The sequence below is a fragment of the Neltuma alba genome, unplaced genomic scaffold (assembly GCF_004799145.2).
Source record: "Neltuma alba isolate B1F8T4 unplaced genomic scaffold, ASM479914v2 tig00011716_pilon, whole genome shotgun sequence".
NCBI lineage: Eukaryota > Viridiplantae > Streptophyta > Magnoliopsida > Fabales > Fabaceae > Neltuma > Neltuma alba.
This window is the reverse complement of record NW_021636348.1, coordinates 74,026-93,991: the sequence shown is the minus strand read 5'-3', so window position 1 is coordinate 93,991 and position 19,966 is coordinate 74,026. Positions and strand designations below refer to the sequence as shown.

Sequence of the window (19,966 nt, the reverse complement as noted above, 5' to 3'; positions counted from 1 at the left end):
AGCATTGGCGAAGCAGTGAAGATAGATAGCCAAGGCGCAAAGTGTCATTATGAACCAGTAAAATGTCAGTGCCTTGTGCAAAGCTAGGAACACAGTTGAACAGTGACACACTTCTACCTTCCATTATCAAACTAATGAACAAGAAAGTCCTCTGTAGAATTATATGGTATGAGCATGTTTTTTCCTTTGGTTACGTTGTCCACGTCATCATCTTTGACTCCACTTAAGGAAACCAAATGAAAGTTCAAAATTATTCAAAACGAAACGGTAAAAATGGTAAGAAGAAATTTAGAAAAAGCAGTTATTTACGAGGGATTCAACAATGAACTTATCAACTTTCTATATATCACAGGTCTTTCTTTTACTGATTTTTGACTGTGACGATGGAGTGTTTGGTTTAGTCAAAAATAATGTAGACTCTTATACCTCTCTCAGCATATACTCCCTCTAGTCCTATTTATAAATTTTAAATTTAAAAAGAGGTGAGTTCATTTTATAAGCTTCAATTTGATATTTATTTTAACATTTAATGCATTCTTTCTAATTTTACTCTTAATTATTTATTCTATCTCTTTTTTCATACTCTCCCTTATGGCATTTCTCCACACGTTCTCTTTTTTTTTTTTTTCATTTGCCACAAGGGCATATTTGAAAACAAAAGTATATTTATTGTTTTTAATTAATTTTACCTAATTGTTCGTTATCCGTAAATTAGTTATTTGAAACTTATAATCAGAACTAGAAGGAGTAAACAAGAGATAGTAACTTTTTAATTTTTTTATTAGTAGAATTTGGATCCACATTCATGTAAAACAAGAGTTACATTCTTACCGCAAATATAATCCTTACCATGTTCGTATTTTTTACTGCCAATTTTTTCTGTACTTTGAAGTCCATTCCGTTTAAAAAAATTTAGAAGTAAAACAATTCAAGCAAAGAAAGATGATATCTGGCCCAGAAAAAAAAAAGAAAAATAATAATTTAACTGGTTGATTCTTCATTGTTCTTCCAACCTGTGAACAAACCATAAATGATGAGAAGGCTTTGTTGGTATGGTATATCACTTTTAGGCTGGATGATCCTTTCTCCTAACCGAAGTTTTATTTTCAACCTCATCCTTACATTTTTTTTTTTTCACTTTTTATTCATTTCATTTAAAAATTCTACAATTAAGCTTGTCGTTGATTTTTTTTTTTTTGCACAGAATTTAATTTTTCCTAAAATTTATGTTATATAAAAATGGATATTTATGTGAGAATCACAATACCGAATAAGTTATTTCATAGAAGCACATAATTTATCCGAGAATTAGATATTTTTAATGTGTGTAAATTTAGAATTATGGAAAAAAATGTTGAGCTTAAGAATACGAAAAAGTTCATAATTTATAAATGGTTTCATTTATTATAAATTTTATTGAATATATTGAATAGTAGAAGATATTAATTATATGAAATTTAAAAATCCCTGGACACTTCGAAGAGCCTTTCACACAAAAGTCCCTGAATATAATCACTAATTTGTCCCATTATTGTATTTTGCTAAATAACACCACGTTTTGTGAATAGTGCCTTTTTCAAAGTTATGAAGAAGTAAGTCCGATTAAGATATTAAAACATTTGATAAATGGACTTGATAGATTTCACATTACTGTTTTGTTTTGTCATTTTTTCAAAGTAATTATATTTTTAATCAAAGTTGATATTGAACATCACAAATATGTATCAACCTAAACAAAAGTTTTATTTTTGTACACTAGATAAATTCGGACTTATATATAGCAAGGAAACAGAAGAAGAACATTAAAAAAAAAATCCACTGGTTCTTTTTTTTTTTTGAATTTATAAAAAGCAAAAGGGTAATATAGCATAAAACATATGATTTTATTTTTCAGTTACATTACGTTGTATTCAGCATCTTGATATTATTTTCTACTAGCATCTGGCCCCAATCTTATTTTAGAGCATCTAATACTTTAAGTCACAAATAAGATTAGGATAATAGATATAATTGGAAAATAATACTCCTCTGGTCTTTAATGTAAGACTCATTTAACTAATTTGATAGATTAAGGAAGTTAGGTAAGTTAGTTAATTATAAGAAAAGTGACACATTTTTCCTAAAACACCATAATCATCTTTCTTAATACCCCCTCTCCCTCTTCTACTTAATTATGGTTGAGGGAGTATCCATAGGGGTAATTTAGAGAAAATTGATAAATATGAGAAATGGGTCTTATATTTAGAAACAAAATTAACTCAAGAATTGAGTCCTATATTAAGGACCGGAGGAGTATGAAAGCATATTAGATGTATCATGAAAATAACATCAGAATATTGAATTCTACTTTACCCAGATATAATAAAAATCAATTAAAAAACTGTTAGATTCCATAAATTAGGAGACGAAAACCCCAAAAAAAAAAAAAAGAGTCAAGGGCATGATAGAATGGACCAGAATAAAAGTTTGACTAGTGGAGTTCAAATGTTGTCTTCAAACATAGTAATAATAAATACAGATTTACCGTAATACAGATGATGATGATCAATGTATTGACCAGTGAAGATAGATACAAAAGCATGAGAGCAGATTAGTTATAATAGAAACCCTAATTAGCTGTAGTGAAAGTGAAAGCTAATCTCACCACCACCATCATTGTTTGTTTCATGAAAGGCTCTTCCTTGAGAAGAATTGTCTCCCTAACTTAACAACCGTCCCTCACTAAACAACAAAGCCCCTTCGACTTAAACAAAAAAGAAAAAGAAAAAGAAAAAAAAACTTTCGCTATGGATTAGATTTGACTCAATATTTTAAAATATACACATATTATGAGATTGTTTAGTGTAGTATAAAGCGGTTTGTTACATTATTGAAAACTTAATGACAACAACATTTGAAAAAGGTCTTTACATGTTTCTTATCAATAATCAATCATTAATTAATTAATAAATATTTAAAAGTTATAGGAAGTCAAAAACACTGAATTGTATGAAACATTTTTACAAGATGCTATATTAATTATTTATTGCAATTTTTTCCTTTATCCCTATTTAATTTTAATATTAGAAAGTATGGCATTTTGTTTGAGAATATATATATTTAAGGACAATACTTAAATTAGGTTTATTATATTTATTATGTCAAGTTTTTATGTTTAAGGACAATAGACAACATAATCATAAATAATCATATGTCTTATTTTTAAAATATTATTATTAAAATATAGACCACATGAAGAAAATAAACAAATGATGAATGATCATGTGTAATTAGAGAACTTGATATAATAAATATAAGAAACTTGGTGTGAATATTTTCCTATATTTAATATGGGTGAAATTGGAAGCATAAGAAATTTTTTTTATAGAGCTAATGAATTTTATAGCTTTGCCTGATTCCAAAAAAAAATGTCATAAGCAACATATAAATGAGACCAAAGGTAGTAATTAAACAAAAATAGAATACTATATAATTTATAAAAGCTAAATATCGTTGGCGAAAAAAAAAGCAAATTAAGCGACAAAATATATCTAATTTTTATATTTTTTGACGTAACTTAATAATGAATATTTAAAATGTATAAAGTGGAGCATCTACAAAATAGAGAATAATAATAGAAGATAAAAAGATTAAACATTATTTTCTTGCATTTTGACCTTATATATGATAAACTTTAGATGTAAATAAAAATATATATTTAAATTATGTAACCCAAAAAATTACAGTTTTATTAAGATTTTGTCACTTTTTTTAAAATAAAAAAAACTTTGAATTCTTAACCACTACTTCATCTCAGTAACGATGATCGCTTGAAATTATATTCACATGAAATAGCCAAAGTACGATGCAAATGAATATGGAAATTAAACGATAGAAAATGAGACAGGACCCTATAGGGCAACGGTTAACTAATTCTTTCACTAAATTATTTATATCATTATTCAACAACACATTTTTTTATATAAAAAAAGCATACACATATGAGAATAAATGTAATTTACATTGACATTACCTCTCCTTTACTCTTTTCATCAACCAAACAAAATGTACTTTTATTTGTTCTAACAACAAACATTTGAAATTTCTAATTTTTATTAAATCTGTGGGTGACTAGGAGAGAATGTGGACGATGGGGACGTCATTTGAGTCACCAAACAGGTTGATATGAGAAATTGATAGAGAAGCTAGCAAACGAAGAAGTTGTTGTAAATGTGATAAAGAAGCAAAGCCCTGTTAATATTTTTGGAAAAAATAATATTTAATTTAATATAAATATATATAATGATGTGTTCTATCTTCCCACATGACCAGCGTCCTAATCAAAGTCATTACTTGGGAAATGGCAATCTTACCAGCAGGCGGCCCCTTTATCTTCAGTTTCAAGCATTTCCTATTCATCAATTGCTTCTTCCATTCCCCTAACCGCCACTGTTCCTTCCTTTTCTGCTCTCTTCGTGGGGCCCCCCCTGCATGGATTCACATTTTCTTCCTTTGTCAATACGTAGATTTTTAGTTTTTTACCCTTTTTCATCTGTATACGAAAAGTTGGCTGATAATTTAATGACATGAAAATTTTTCCATAAATAGAAGATTGTTAGTTTAATTCCACTTGTATCTTTAAATCATTAGTATCTATTCTTTTACTTAAAAAAAATGTACAAAATGTTAAAGTGAGTTTGGTTTTACAGGTAAAAATAAGACAGATCTTGAAACTTAAATAATATTACCTCCAATTTTTAATATAAAAGCTCGTTTAATTTTTATTTTGATTTTAAATATAAGATTCTATTTCACTTTATTTCTTATATTTATCTATTTTTTTAAAATAGTTATTATAATAATGGTAGTTGTAGTCAATATACTTAATTAACAAGAATATTTTAGAAAAGACAATATCTATTTATTACAAATAACTAACTTATCTAATTTTCTTAATCTGCTCAAATTAGTCAATTAACTCTTATATTAAGGACCGGAGGTAGTATTTAACTATTTATAGAGATGTTTAAAGATTTTTTATTAATAAAATTTTCACATCAGCTACAGGATATAGAATTTTACGCTCTAATACAAGATTTTTGGTAACCGTTTTTTTGGTCTGCTTGCTACGTCATATGATTCAAACTTAATAAAGGGAGTTTCATTTGTTTAGTACATCAAACGAGATGATGTGATAAACATATCCTACTCACACTCAACAATTAGTTAGACATTTGAATATAACGCTGCTTTAAAAAAAAAAAAAAAAAAAGAGAAAGACATGTTGAATATAACTGCTAAAATTAACATGATTTTATATGTGCGGGCGCGCCATTGGAGCTTACGGATATTTTTCAATAATTAATATTTTTCCGATTCTAAATATAAGATTCATTTTATAGTACAATTAGAGGAGTATTTTTTTTTCTCAATGACCCAGTGAGTCGCTCCAAAACACAACCGGTATTCTCATCTCAATTTAAATATAAATACTATGTTCTAAATATAATACTTTTTTAAAATTCTATATTTCAATATACAATGCAATTAATTTCTTTTACCTAAAATTTCGACAAAAAAAGCATCAAAATTACTCGCATCTCATCAGAAATAAATAATTGATTGTTGGTAGTTTGTAAGATCTGCAATCTATTAAAATATTTAATCAGTCATTTATGGATTTAATTTTTAGATTTAATTTTTGCAATATTTTTAATGGGTAAGGAGATTGAGGGGATCGCCATTTTAAGTATTAGTCTTTCGGTCGTCTTTTTACTAGGTTATTAGTTCTCCCTTCTTCGATTTGGATAATTAATCACTTCAAGGTAGTATTAGCCTCTACCAAATAATATGCTTAGCTTAGCAATTCAAGAGACGGAACTAATAAAATTATCTTGAAAGACATCTTTTTTTATTCATCTTTCTCTAAATTTTCTTATTTTTATTCATCTTCAGTTTTACACTTGTAAAGACACCTTTTTACTTTTATTAATATTATTTGATCATTTTTCAAAATTGTTTTAGTTGAAATGTCGAACTCAAATTAAAAGAAGGTACTCGTAATTTATATCTACGTGTAAAAACACTAGAAGTATTATTGGAAAAAAAAAATTAAAACACTATCCATTATGCATGAACAACACAAGGTAGACAGCCTACCTATACTAATATCACATTGTATGGTTAGATGTTATATATATATATATATATATATATATATGCATGTACATTAGGGGGATGCTGAAGCATTTATGGCAAACGTGAGAGTCAATGTTTTCTGTAGTTTTATTTTTGGGCAAAATTTTAAGTTCATATATTATCTCCGATCCTATTAGGAGTATGCATAGACCAGACTGGACCGAATTTGTTATTAAGATCTTGTTTATAAATAATATCTTATAAATAGGACTGGAGGTAGTATAATGTTTTATTCTTCTATATTTGAATGGGGATCATATATTTTCCTATTTTGTACACTATATTTTCAAAAAGAATTCAATATTTTTTTGTCACCTAAGAAGAATTCAACATTTGTAACAAGCATGAATTAAGAAATAGTGATATATATAATATTCATTTATCATCTATATACTCACTTTTTTCTTAAACGTCCATGGCTTTACCTTCGTTTCTAAAGTCTAAAAAAATAAATTAAAAATGTAGGTAAACCATTTGTAATAATGCTAACCCCAGGGCAGTTACGGTATTCGACAAGGCATCTTGGCGCTGATACCACATGAACCCGTTCTCTCCAGTCTCCGGTGAATCGCTGTACGGTAATGGCTGGATTACACTGGGACCCACCACAGTAGACTACATTCTTGGACCGTCCGATTCAAGTGAACTGCCCATCAACCGAGGGACGCCTATCCAGTACGCCAGCACCACATAGGCCATTTTACATGCGAGATCAAATTACTAAACGACCCCGAGAGGAGAGCATCAAAATACCGATATTTAGCTTTTTTCCTTTGGGGCAATTATGGAAAAGAATGATACCAACCGCGAAATTTGCACGGGGCTACGCATCGTGTATTCTGTTAGAAGGCGTATCGAAGACGGTTTGTTTTTCGTTTTCTCAGAGTTTCCCTCGCACCAAACACTTCGTCCCCTCCTTTCTTTTTCCCTCCTAACCATGCCCGCTATAAAACCTCCTTCCCCCTCCTCTCTCTCTCATATTCGTTTCTCTCTCTAAATAACACAGGACCAGCCTCACTCCCTCTTCTTGACTGGCAAGGTAATGAACGGTTCTTTCGTTTTCTCTTTTGCCGTTACTGTTAATTAGTTCATTTTCTTGCTGCATTCTTTCGGAGTTGATTTCCTCGACGCATTTTGTATCTGGTATTTCTTGAATGATTATTAGCTAGGATCTTTGAATTGGTTTATGCGTTTGATTCGAACGAGTTTTCAGGTTTCGGTAAAATGGAAATAAACTAGTACGCTAGAGTTATTCAAGATTCGATTGACTTATTAATTTTCGCGGTTCTGAGATTTTCTTGTTTTGTCGCTAGTTGAATCTTCTATTGCGAAAATGCATAATAAGGACGCTTGCTCTTCTTCAAATGGCGGAGTCGGCACCAACATCGCTACTTCTGGTCACATGCAGTCGAATGGCGCCATTTATGGTGCCATCTACTCCACTCTGTTTTCTGACACCCCCTCCCTGTCAGCTACAGACAATGGCGACCTCTCGCTTCATTCGTATGAAGGAAACTCTCCCTTGAAGTACAATGACTCTCCCATTCAGAGTCACCTGTATGACTCCTGTGCCATACAGAATCATCAAGATATGGTGAACCGCCATAGCATGTGCCTCAATCGCCTCGCCGAAACCTCAAAGGAGGTCGAGGCTCTGCGGCAGGAGAACAGCCAACTTCGCGCTGTGAACAGGGAGCTGAACAATCAATTGAGCCTCCTCATTCAGGTTTCGGTCCAGAATCAATTGGACGGCTCCTCTGGTCATACAGAAGCGTTTGACGTCATAAATGGGTTTCGTGGCTTACGCATTTCGGACAATTTCGGGGATGGGAAAGAGAACTGTGAAAATTGGAATAAGGATCAAGAGGTTTCGAACGAGAGTCCAACAAGCGTGATTGAGAACAATGTCGAAGTGGAGAGGTTCTCGCTGCCCAAGAGTATATCTGTAAGGTCAAATGGGTACTTGAAGGCTGCTCAGCCCACGGCCGCTGGTGCCAGCAATGGAAGTCGCCCCAAGGGCGCTGCGCGGCCACGCACATCTTTGACCCCAAGTGATGTCGTTGTAAGAAAACCCCCTTTTTGACTTTACTGTTTGGTTTATATTATTATTATTTTCTCTTTCCTGTGATTATTGCTTTATCGTTATTTACCGAACAGATTTGCTTGCTTGGTATATAGTTGTTACCCGTTTTTCTTTCAAATGAAGAAAACATTGCTTGATTGTCTACGTCATTAGTCATTACCCGGTAGCTGCAACGACAGAGTAGTTTGGTTGTTGCCTCATCTATATAATTTTTTGGGTTTAATCTCTCCTTCACACGTACGTGACATTTCGTTTGCTTGCTTGCTTGGTAAGCTCCAATTTTTTGGAATTGCAACTTAACCCTTTGGTTTGACTATTTAGTGGCCTAACGAAAGTAACTTAATTGTGAAATATATTGTATGCACCTATTGAGATGGGGTGGGTTGCATAAACATAGAAGGACCTAAGATACATGCTTGTCTCTGGACAAATTTGTGACTGCATTATTTGGAAAGTAAGTGATATAATCGATAATGCAGGAACAGAAAATCAAGGTTAATCTGTTCATCGAGTCTTTAAAAATCATTTGCCCAATGAAGACAACAATACATACAGTTGAAGACCCAAAATATAACAGTGGGCCAAACAAAGAGAAGGACTCAGAACATAAACATAACATCGTTTAAAGTCCAATGTAAATAAGTGAATTGGATATAAATTGAGTTTCCTGTCCATAAGGACCAAGGAGGGGCTTCGATCAGCTCCCTCGTATTTAATCTCAGGTAATTGATGTTTAAATTTTGAATGTCTTACAATGATACAGCAAAAGGTATATGTGCGTGGAGGGAAGAAGGAGGAAGAGCCTCTGGAGATGGTGGTGTATAACCAAGGCATGTTCAAGACGGAGCTGTGCAACAAATGGCAGGAAACTGGAACATGCCCCTATAAGGACCAGTGCCAATTCGCTCACGGTATTGGTGAACTCCGTCCTGTCATCCGCCATCCACGCTACAAAACTGAGGTCTGCAGGATGGTGCTTGCTGGAGTTGTATGTCCATACGGCCATAGATGCCATTTCCGCCATGCACTCACTGAACAAGAGAAAGCCATAGCACAGCCTAAGCCCAGGCCAATGAACCTGCACAGATAAAATAACGCCAGCTCAACTGCTGATAACTATGGTGAGAAAGTGTCGTACTATCCGCTACAGTATATGACTGATGAAAAATCAGAATGGTACATAATGATATTCTTGATTGTGTAATTACATACATGGACAGAAATTATAAGATAAGAATAATTAGTTTCATCTATACTTTTATCAAGTAGAGGACGAAAAATATTGGAGGCTTTCTGAACCTTGAGCAGGATTTTTGGAGAGGATGTGGTCGTTCATTGTATCTCTGTCTTTCTTTTTATTCCTCAAAGTATAAATTTGAACTCGACGCACTTACAGTCTTTGGTTTTCCCAAGCCCAAGCGTGCAAATTGAAACTATTGGCTTGGAAAACAAAGAAAAAGTGCTAGTTCATTGTAATGGTGTTGATTGATACCTTTCAAAGTGAGCAATTTATAATTGGAGTCAGTTATCTTTTGATCGTCCTTTAGCCAATCTGTTATTCTTGTTTGATGTTACAAACTCTGTTGCATGTAGTTATATGAATAAATCCTTATCATTTTTGTCTTTCATGAAGCGGATTAGACCAGTGCTTCTTCGCAATATACTACTATAGTTTTTCTTTTTTTTTTAAAAAAAAATTCAGATATCTTTGCATGAGATGCGTCGTATTTAAAATTCACATGATTTGCAAGATAATCGATCCGCGAGAATTGTCGCAATTTGATATTTTAGTTGACATCACATATTCAAGGGACGATTTTTTTTTTTTGGGGGGGGGGGAGGGGCGAACTTAGATAATGAATTGAATATAGGCGGTTGTGGATGTTGGTTGTCTTACGTGGAAGGGGCCTCTACCCTAGGCTTTGAACCCTAAAATCAAGCTAGGATGGCTGCAATTGCTTAAATCCCAAGCTAAAGTCAGCCCTTCCTTTGAAGATAAGCCCATGCTTCATTTCAGCTACGAAAGTGCTACATTGACCTATTATGTGAGGGAAACCCAATATCCAACATCCACAACCCAAAGGTGGCTGATATGATGAGCGGCCCAATTATGTGCTGTTGTTAAATGACTTATTTTGTAATCCAATTCACAGTATACAAATAATTACCTGATTTTGTTTTTAATATCATTATTTAAAATTTCTTCTTCACGCTTTACTTTGTTCCGTCCACTTTAAGGAACAGCAGTATCATTTCTCAATATAAAAAAATAAGTAGTTTAAATTTCATACTTTATAAAATTATTAAGTTTTTTAAAATTTTAAATAGCTTATGTGCACCAAGTGTTTAATATTATAATCACACGACTCCTAAACTAGGGGTAACAAATTTTCACAAATCAAAATAAATTTCTTTATATATTTACTTCTTATGATATAAAATTATTTTTAATATTATAATTTTGATCCCATCCAAATATTTTTTTTATTAAAGGGGAGAAACGACGAGGAAGGATCGCAAAAGACAAGTAGACTGGGCAGACGCGTTTCCTTTCCCTTTTGAGGAAAATTGTACATAAAGACTTCATAATATGTAAAATTATGATTTGAAACTTTTAATTTGAAAAATAGTAAATAAAGACCCGATCTCATTTTTGTAAATATAAAATTACAATGAAATGTCTGAAATGTCTTTCAACCAAATAAAAAATTGACTATAGGAAATAACAAGTTTACTTTAATAAAGGATGACTTCAGCAGATCAAATGAAAATTTGACTGAGGATATGTTACATGACAAGTTAACTATGAGAAATGAGAAGTTCACTTTAGCGAATAATAACTTCATTAGATCAAATCACAATTTAATTGAGGGACGTTTCAGATATTTCACTTATATGTTATATTTGTAAAAGTGAGACGCGGTCCTTATTTACTATTTTTTAAATTCATGATCCCAAATTATAATTTTACATATTACAAGGTCTTTATTTATAATTTTCTCTTCTTTTTGAGACCAGTGGTCAGTGGATTCCCTTGTCGTTGTGCTTGTGCGCGAACAGGAGGGTTGTTTTTGGAACTACCCCTAAACTGAAACCCTAGAACACGGCTTTAACGTCGCCACCCCTATAATATGTGCGCCAGGTCGCAGCTCTTTCCTCCATAGTCCAGACTGGTTCAGAGAGAATGGAAAGGGAGCAAACTTGAGGGAGTCGTGGGAATGGGAGGATCGGGAAATTGAAAGATCCGACGTCGAAGCCCTTCCTTCCTTAGGGTTTCCTGCCTCTGTTTTTCCGATTCCACCCATTCCTATCATTCCCTCTTGTTCCCTCCCTTTCCACTTCATTCCCTCTCTTAAATCTCTCTCCTGTTCATCAATCGTGCCCAGGTAAACCACTTCCTCCTCTTTCTCAGTTTAGATTGCCACATCTAATTAATTATAATCTCTTTCCTTTGTCGCTATTCACATGGATCGAATCCCATAGCGTGCAAGAGGTTAAGCCATAGCATTTACTGGAGGCTTCTTGAGTCAAAACTCAAAAACTTGATCATTTGTTTTCTCAACCACGATACTGCACAGTAACAATGGTTTTTCTTTCTTTCTTTCTTTTTTTGGAAAGAAAAGTTATTTTATTATCAATTACCTCACGTATACCCGTTCTCTTTTTGCTGCCCCTATGCATGATGCAAGGTTTTCTACAGGGCTCTATCCTCCGATAAGGGCTCACGGCGGGAAAACCTCCCTCTGATAATAATATTAATAATACAGAGGGGAGGGTTTTGCATTCCACTTTTATGATTTTAATATTTTGAACGAAAATCAAACGTCAAATTATTAGCTCCTGTGTTATGAACAAGGTGTTAATATAAAAAAAAGGCACCTGACAATTGATTTAATAAAATATTGTTATAATACAAGTAAGTTAATTACTGATTAACTATAATACACAACCGATAGTAAAATACTTTTTCCGGACTTATTTATAAGCTTTAAACTAGAAATTTTTTCCACGTGATGCACAAAGTGATGTGTAACTACCTATTATTAGATTTGAAATAAGTGAAAGATTTTTATAAGGTGTGTTACCTGTTTGATTCAATAGGGATATATTATTCTATTTGTATTTTTGTCACTTATGGAAATAATTATGACATGTTTTTCTTAAAAATTTATAATTTTCTATGTATTTTTAAAAATATGACATTTCTTTTATAAAATAAAATAATAAAAAATAAGGCATATGTATATGAATTGTATTCACAGCCCCTCTTATTTTAAGCCCTTTTTATTTTAAGAAATCTTTATTTCTCCCCATCTCAAAATATTCTTCTTTTGCCTTGTATTTTTAAAAATATAACTTTTTAGATAAAATAAGATAATAAAAATGAGCACATATATATGGATAGGGAGCATATGCACATATAATTTTGGGTTATTTGGTCATAAAAAATATTAGATCTGAATAGAGTTAAATAGATTGAATTGTTACTATAATTACATGAGAAACTGATACAAAAGGACACATAAAATTAAAATAAATTTAGATAACAAATAAAATATGGACTCATTTAAGCATTAACGGGTATTACAAGATTTTGTAACTATATTAAATAGATAGATTTAGAAAAAACTGTGGGTCATTTTATAAGTTTTTATTTAGTATTTTTAATTATTAATTCTCTATTTTTATATAATAATCTATTTTTTATTTTTTATTTATTATATGAGTATATTTAAAGATAAAACTATATTTTTAATTTAGTTATTATTTTAAGTAATTGTTTGTTATTTATGAATTAATTAGTTAAAGTATGTAGTAAGTTGTAATTTCGAAACCACGAAGATGACTGACTTCCGGCATGTCCAGATGAATGATCAGTTGTTGACTTGGTGACCTGTAGAAAAAACTTCGCGAAGGACAATAGAATAAAATTATTAATCCAAATATTCTACAGAAATCGATTTCCATACCAATGCCCCAGCACATGGAAAGCTTTCTTGGAAATGAAAGCGTGTTTCGCCTGTAACCACCCAAATGGCAAACACGTACTCAGCATCCTGACTTTGTGTTAAGAAAATCCTCAAATTCCTGACTCACATAATACAATTAATTTATGAATTTGAATTCTTCCCAACTAATATCAACTCAAAGGAAAATGATAACGACATTAACGGGGTCTCTGGAGAGAAGGAGAACGAAGGGATGAATGAATAGGCTTGAACTTGAACTCTAGACTGTCTGTGGGCTTGGGCTTCAAATCGGCTCACAGTTCATTGCGACGAATGATCTTTTAATTATTATACTGAAAAAATGACGGAAAGAGTCTAAATTTTCTATAACATGGATAGATGGATTCACAACATGACGGGGTGGCTTCAGAGGTAGTTTTATTGAGTTTGGGATGAGTACATGAAAATATTTCTTCTCATTCTTGTAAGTAACTAATAAAATTTTTACTTAAATTAGTTAAAATTATACAAAAAATAATTTTTGTATAGGACTTTAATATATAAAGTGCCAATATACCCCTCTGGTCTTTCATATAGGACTTAATTGTTGAGTTGGTTTTGATTCTAAACATAAGACTCATTTATCATATTTATCAATTTTTTCTAAATTACCCATATGGATACTCTCTCAACCATAATCAAGTAGAACAGAGAAGAGGATATTAAAAAGATGATTATGGTGTTTTAGGACAAACATGTCACATTTTTTATAATTAACTAGCTTACCTAACTTCCTTAATCTAATCAAATTAGTTAAATTGGTTTTATACAAAGGATTGGAGGAGTAATATATATCCTATAAGTTTATCTTTATTTTGGTTTTATGTTATGTTTGGATTGAGAGAAAATGAGAAAGGAAGGAAAACTAGGAAGGAAAATGGAGAGAGAAGTGGTTTTTTCACTGTTTGGATGAGGGAAGAAAAGTGGAAGGAAAGAAAAGGTGGGGAGAAAATAAGATGAGTCTCATAGCCCATTTTCCTCCCAAGTTTTCTCTCCATATATGGAGAGAAAATGAGAAAAATAATCTCTCTATCCTTACATATGTTTTTTCAGCAAAATAATACTTTTTTTTTTCACTTTATTTATTATTATCAAATCTTTCTTCTGTGTTTGCTTGATTGAAAAATAAAATAACTAAAATTACACAAATCTTTCTAAAATGAACTGAAAAGAAAATAAGTACAGTTATTGTTATGGTTTTTTTAGCATTACATTATACAAAATGTTTTTCTTTTTTTTTTACAAAATTATTTGATATTAAAATGTAATAACATGATAATATATCTTTATCAAATAATTTGATTTTAAATTATATGATTATGTTAATGTAAATATGGTTTTTCATTAAAATATTTAATTTGATTTTAATCAAGATATATTTTGATATAACAAAAAGATTATTTCAGTCATTCATATATTTACTCATTTTCTTTTCTTTCTGTTTTTTCTTGTTCATCCAAATATGAGAGATAATAATATTTTCTCTTCAATTTTCTCTTTTCTCCCTCTTCTCTCAATGGTAGAATAATTTAAGTTTTTATTGAGTTAGAGAGACCCATGTTTTAAATAAAAAGAAATTTAAAGAACTAAAACTTGTAATTTGAAATTTGAAGGATCAAAACAAAAACAAAGACAGACTTGAAAAACTAAAAAATTATATTAACCTTTTTATAAAATATGAATATTATCATAAAAAATTATTTGAAGTAATATTTTTTTTTAATCTTTCAAAATTACTCCTATTTTAATTTTGGTTATTTAAATTTTAAATTATAAGTTTTAATTTTTCAAATTTTTTATTTAAAATATTGATCTTTTTAGTATGTTAATAAAAACGTGAATCATTTTTGCTTTTAAGACACTAAGACTTGTGATTTGAAAATTAAAAGATTAAAATAAAAATTACATAAATTTGAGCAAACTAAAAATTATGAAGGTATTTAAATAAAAACTAAATCATAATTTTAAAAATATTTATACAATATATAAAATAAATATGTAAAAAAATTTGTTTAGTTTGACTGAGTAGTGCTTCACTCTCCTACGCTGCCAAGTACCCCTGTATCTTTCGGCCAAAAAAAAAACCCTGTATGTGCTCAAATTATTTTGGGGTTTCACAATCAGTACTAGCGTGATAGTAGAGGGGGGCATGAGGACGAGGCGGTGGGTGAGGTGATGTTCCGGGAAATTTCGTGGGAGAGTAGGTGAGGTGTCCTTCTCTTGTCACCTGTCAGACTTCACTCATTACAAAGCTATTGTTCGCACTTGGCAGACATTTCAACATGTTGGTCCCCACATTTTTTTATTTTTATTGGCTGCTTTCTTTTTAACCTTATCCCTTCCCTTTAATATCTGCTCATTTAGTAACTTTTTTAAAAAAATTTATAAGAGGTGTTTAGTGTTGGATAAAAGTATTTTTAATCAAAACAAATTTTTTATATTAAAAATATTTTTAAAAATATGATTTAGTTTGCATATTAAACACTCATTTCCTCATGTGTTATTTGTGAGTTTTAAATTTAAAAAATTGTATGTTTTCATATAGAAGCATATGTTAAAACATAATTTTTTTAAGAGAAATTATAATAAAATTTTAAGAAAAAAATAATTACAAAACAGATATTAAAATTTTTTAGTTTTTATTTTGACACTTGTTGTTATAAGTTGCTTATGTTTTTATGGAAATCTCCCATTTTTTTAATCTGCTATTCTTTTTAACTAATTATTTATTATTCACAAATTAATTATTTAAAACTTGTAATAAATATCAGAGGAATTATCAATTTGGTTTTTAATATAAAAAAGGTCAAAGTGTAAGCAGCCCTCGGCTATTTTTTCAGGAACGTTTGATATCTTAAACTATTAGATGTTGTAATTTTATCCCTAATCCATTAAAATTAGTGTGATTTCACCCTAAATTAACGGACTGAAAAACGTCTGTTTTTCTTCCCTTCAATCCCGTGCGTCTCTTGCTTTCTCCTTCCTTTCCCTTTATTCCTTTTTGTGCTTTCACCCACCTCATGTATACTCTCTCTTCTTTTTCTATTCTGTAATTACTAATTTGTATTTTCTCTTTGAAAATCCCTAATATTTTTCACTTCAGCAGCACTTTGACTAGGATCCTCAATTTCTTGATGTTCCTCTTCCCTATTCCCACTCTTTGGGTCAATATTTAATTTGATTGGGCAAACTCTTCTCTATTTGGCCTGCCAACATGATCAAACTTTGTGTTTTTAATAATTTGTTCATGAGATATTACCAAAAAAAAAGAAAAAGAAAATTTGTATGAGTTGTGGGGTTCTTCCATTTGTTTCGAATCAATATAAAAAAAGAGGGTCTTTTGCTGGGACCTCATATTGGGATTGAGGTTCATCTTTTATAGACATACTATTGCATGAGCAAACTCTTTTCTTTTCATAGTAAAATAGTATTGTGGTGTGGGCTCAAACCGCTTTTTTATATGATTGGACAAGGAGAAAACGGAGGTTTTGAGTCTGTTAATTTCGATTGAAATTGCATCCATTTTAATAAATCAGGCATAAAATTGTATCACTTAATAATTTGAATGCTCCTCGAAAATTAGTTGAGGTCTACACTTTAACCCATAAATTATTTGTAACATATCCTTGTATATCAAAAAATATATTAAATTGATAAAATTTTATAATTTTATTTTTATTAAAGTTTTTTTTTAAACATTTACAAACCACTCTCATATCTCTCCCTGGTTTCACCTTTTTAAATGAGAATCAAATAATTGGGGGAGCACTCAGGCGCGTCCATTTTTTTATTTCTTATTTTTGACCAGGGAGACGCGTCTATTATATAATTAAAGTTTTTATATTATTATATTATTTTATCATTCATCTATTATTACCCACGTGTTATTATTTTTTATTAAATATATAAATTAAAAATAAAGTTCGAAAATAATTAAATTTTTCAAACAAATTGTTTAAAATTTAATTATTTTTTATACATGGAAAATTTAAGTATTTTTATTCTCAAAAAATAGGTTAAAAATTACTTGTATATAAGATTAAAAAAAAAAGTAATACTCGTATTTTCTAAACTCACCTAAATTCAAGTGAAATAAGAAAAAAGGAAGAAAAAAAAATAGTAACGGGAAAGTGCGCTGTGCCGCTGTGCGTGGTTGTTGATTCCACTCGCTTTTATCGATTCACTCAACTTTTGCTTTCCTTGGAGCGTGGGTCTACTTTTTCGTACCCTTTTTGGCCTTTCTTGCCATCTCTCGGATTCCCATTTGCCCTTTTCTGCTTATCCTGTTATCTCACCCCCATGCGCACTCTGACTCATATAAAGTTAAAGTGGCATTCATATATTAAAATATCTTTTTGTGTTTGCCAAAAGATGCTCTAAAATTATCAATATCAAAAACTAAAAGTTTTATTTTAATATGGGATAATTAATCTGTAAGTCCCTACAGTTTTAACCGATTTTGAATCAGGTCCCTATAGTTTTATTTCTTTTTACTGGATCCTTATACTTTCACATCTTTTTAATTATGTCATTGTATTTATTTTTCTTTTTACGAAGTCTTTATAAGTTCATTTTATTTTTAATTAAGTCTCTGAATTTTTTACTCTTTATTTTATAAATTCTAATAATACTATTCTATAACCATAAAATAGTATATATTATTTAATATTAGTTTATAAACAATAACATTCTAAAAATAATGAATTATTATAATAATTTTATTTTTTGCCAGCAAGAAAATATTATTTGTTCTAAAAAATTTATCTGAATTAATTAATTATATTACTTATATTAATTTAATTTAATTATTAATATTTTATATTTTAGTAATCTAATTAATTAAGTTTATATTTAACTAATAAATAAAAATTAAAACAACATGGACCTGATTAAGAATTTAGAGAAATTATAAAGACTTTATAAAAAGAAAAATAAATACAAAGATCTAATTAAAAACATGTGAAAGAATAAAAACCTAATAAAAAAATTATAAAAATCTAATTCAAAATTAATTAAAATTATAAAGACTTACAGATTAATTAACTTTTTAATATTGAGGTGCAGAAAGTAAAATTCGATGACAACCCTGGAGGAAGCTAAGAAAGAGGAGAGGAGAGGAGAGGAAGTGAAAAGCCATCTGTGACCCTGAGTTAGGGTTTTGCGGAGACGCATATATATAGAAAATAATAGGGTTTGGGAGTTGATCTGAGAGCGGCGAGATGAGGGGAGAAGTGATGGGTGTGGGAGTCTTGGTAAGAAAATAAACGAAAGATTTGAATATTTTCTCTGGAATTTTCTTTCCAATGCCTCCCATGCCCCTCATTTTCTCCTTCCTCTACCTTCCGCCATCATCCGTCCCTGTGTCTTCTGCATCTGCTTCAGGTGTATCATATCTCAGTCTGGTTCACTGGGATAAATTAAATCACAGGTGTGGGAGGTTTGGAAAGAGATAGATAAATATTTGTGCATATACACCACTCAATTTTTGTCTCTTTTTTTCCAATGCCTCCCATACCCTTGATGGTCTTCCCCTTTACATAGCCTTTTAACTTAACCATGGACCAGAGCTATTCCAGCTCACCAATATCATCTTGTTCTTGTTCTTGAGGTATGCATATATTATAGTCTGTTATTATTGGCTCATCCTGAAGTCTGATGTGTCTGATCTGCCTTTTTTAAGCATACAGACGGGTCTGTTAACGTTTGGATTGGTTTATGAGGTTTGTGTAATCTGATTGTTTGTGGCTGTAAATTTGAAGCTTTCGTTCTCTTGTACATCTGTCAATCTTCAATTTTTTTTGTTTTGTAGCCGGACTAGAGACAGACAAATCTTTCGGGAGGAGTAACAAAATTCCTAAAATGATGCTCAAGACAAAAAATTATTTATACTGTATTTCCATCAACATATTATGAAGATTATCTCTTTCCTTTTGGATTTCTTGAAGCAGAGAAGATCGAAGCTGATGGAATATGATGTTTAATTGTAATTTTTCACTGAAGACCGGAAAAAAAAAAATAGATCAAGAGCGTGCATGGAAAAGATATGAAGGAGCATCAGCATAATTGTAATATAAACTTTTTTTTTACCAGCATAATTGTAATATAAACTAGATCTTCCGAATATGTGTGTTGTGTATTGCAGAAGATGAGCAGGATGGTTTGAGATGATTCCAAGACCGAAGGATTTTATCTTTTTTATTCGAAAAATAGACGTTAGATATGGAAGTTGTTTAGATACGGAACATCTTTTGCAGAAATCTGAAACCGCTCATCTTGTGATTGATTTTTAATACGCTATGCTGATAGATAAATACTTCCCATCAGGCATCAGCATGCTGGTAATTTTCTTCAGTGTTTATGGTATTTTTCTATTTTTCATAAAAATACTTCCAAGCAAAGCCAAATATATATGTGTGCGCGCGTATTTTCGCTCTTTTGTTTCAGCGTGCTGCTTGTTTCAGGGCAGTTTATGCAGATTATGAATTAGTTTATTATCTAAATTATAATTATAATGAAGTTTTATGAAGGGAGTTGATATTGATGCTGCCATGTTAGTTTTATATGTAAACATATTTTCTATGTCGATTATTTTTTCTCAAGTTAATGTTTTTCTCATGATAATGAAGTAAGAGAGAGAAGAATTTAGAGAGGATGTTTGGAAAAAATTTATTATATTAGTTGACATAACTAACATAAT

At 30.8% G+C, this 19,966-nt stretch overlaps 1 protein-coding gene and 1 long non-coding RNA gene across 2 annotated transcripts; both read left to right on the top strand.

Moving 5' to 3' along the window:
- The first annotated feature begins 7,144 nt into the window (after window positions 1-7,144).
- Window positions 7,145-9,877, top strand: LOC114717212 (zinc finger CCCH domain-containing protein 15-like). Its single transcript, XM_028902309.1, has 3 exons — window positions 7,145-7,216; window positions 7,491-8,239; window positions 9,024-9,877. The coding sequence occupies exons 2-3, from the start codon at window positions 7,511-7,513 to the stop codon at window positions 9,348-9,350; spliced, it is 1,056 nt and encodes a 351-aa protein (XP_028758142.1). The 5' UTR covers window positions 7,145-7,216; window positions 7,491-7,510; the 3' UTR covers window positions 9,351-9,877.
- A 1,191-nt stretch (window positions 9,878-11,068) lies between these two features.
- LOC114717213 (uncharacterized) lies at window positions 11,069-19,580 on the top strand. Its single transcript, XR_003737691.1, has 3 exons — window positions 11,069-11,079; window positions 18,385-18,989; window positions 19,079-19,580. It is a non-coding gene; the product is annotated as an uncharacterized LOC114717213 (long non-coding RNA).
- The last annotated feature ends 386 nt before the right edge of the window (window positions 19,581-19,966 follow it).

Bases quoted from the DNA above. Each gene is read 5' to 3' on its own strand.
- LOC114717212 (XM_028902309.1), top strand. From the start codon at position 7,511: ATGCATAATAAGGACGCTTGCTCTTCTTCAAATGGCGGAGTCGGCACC. The intron at 8,240-9,023 runs GTAAGAAAACCC...ACAATGATACAG, and splicing joins TGACCCCAAGTGATGTCGTT to CAAAAGGTATATGTGCGTGG.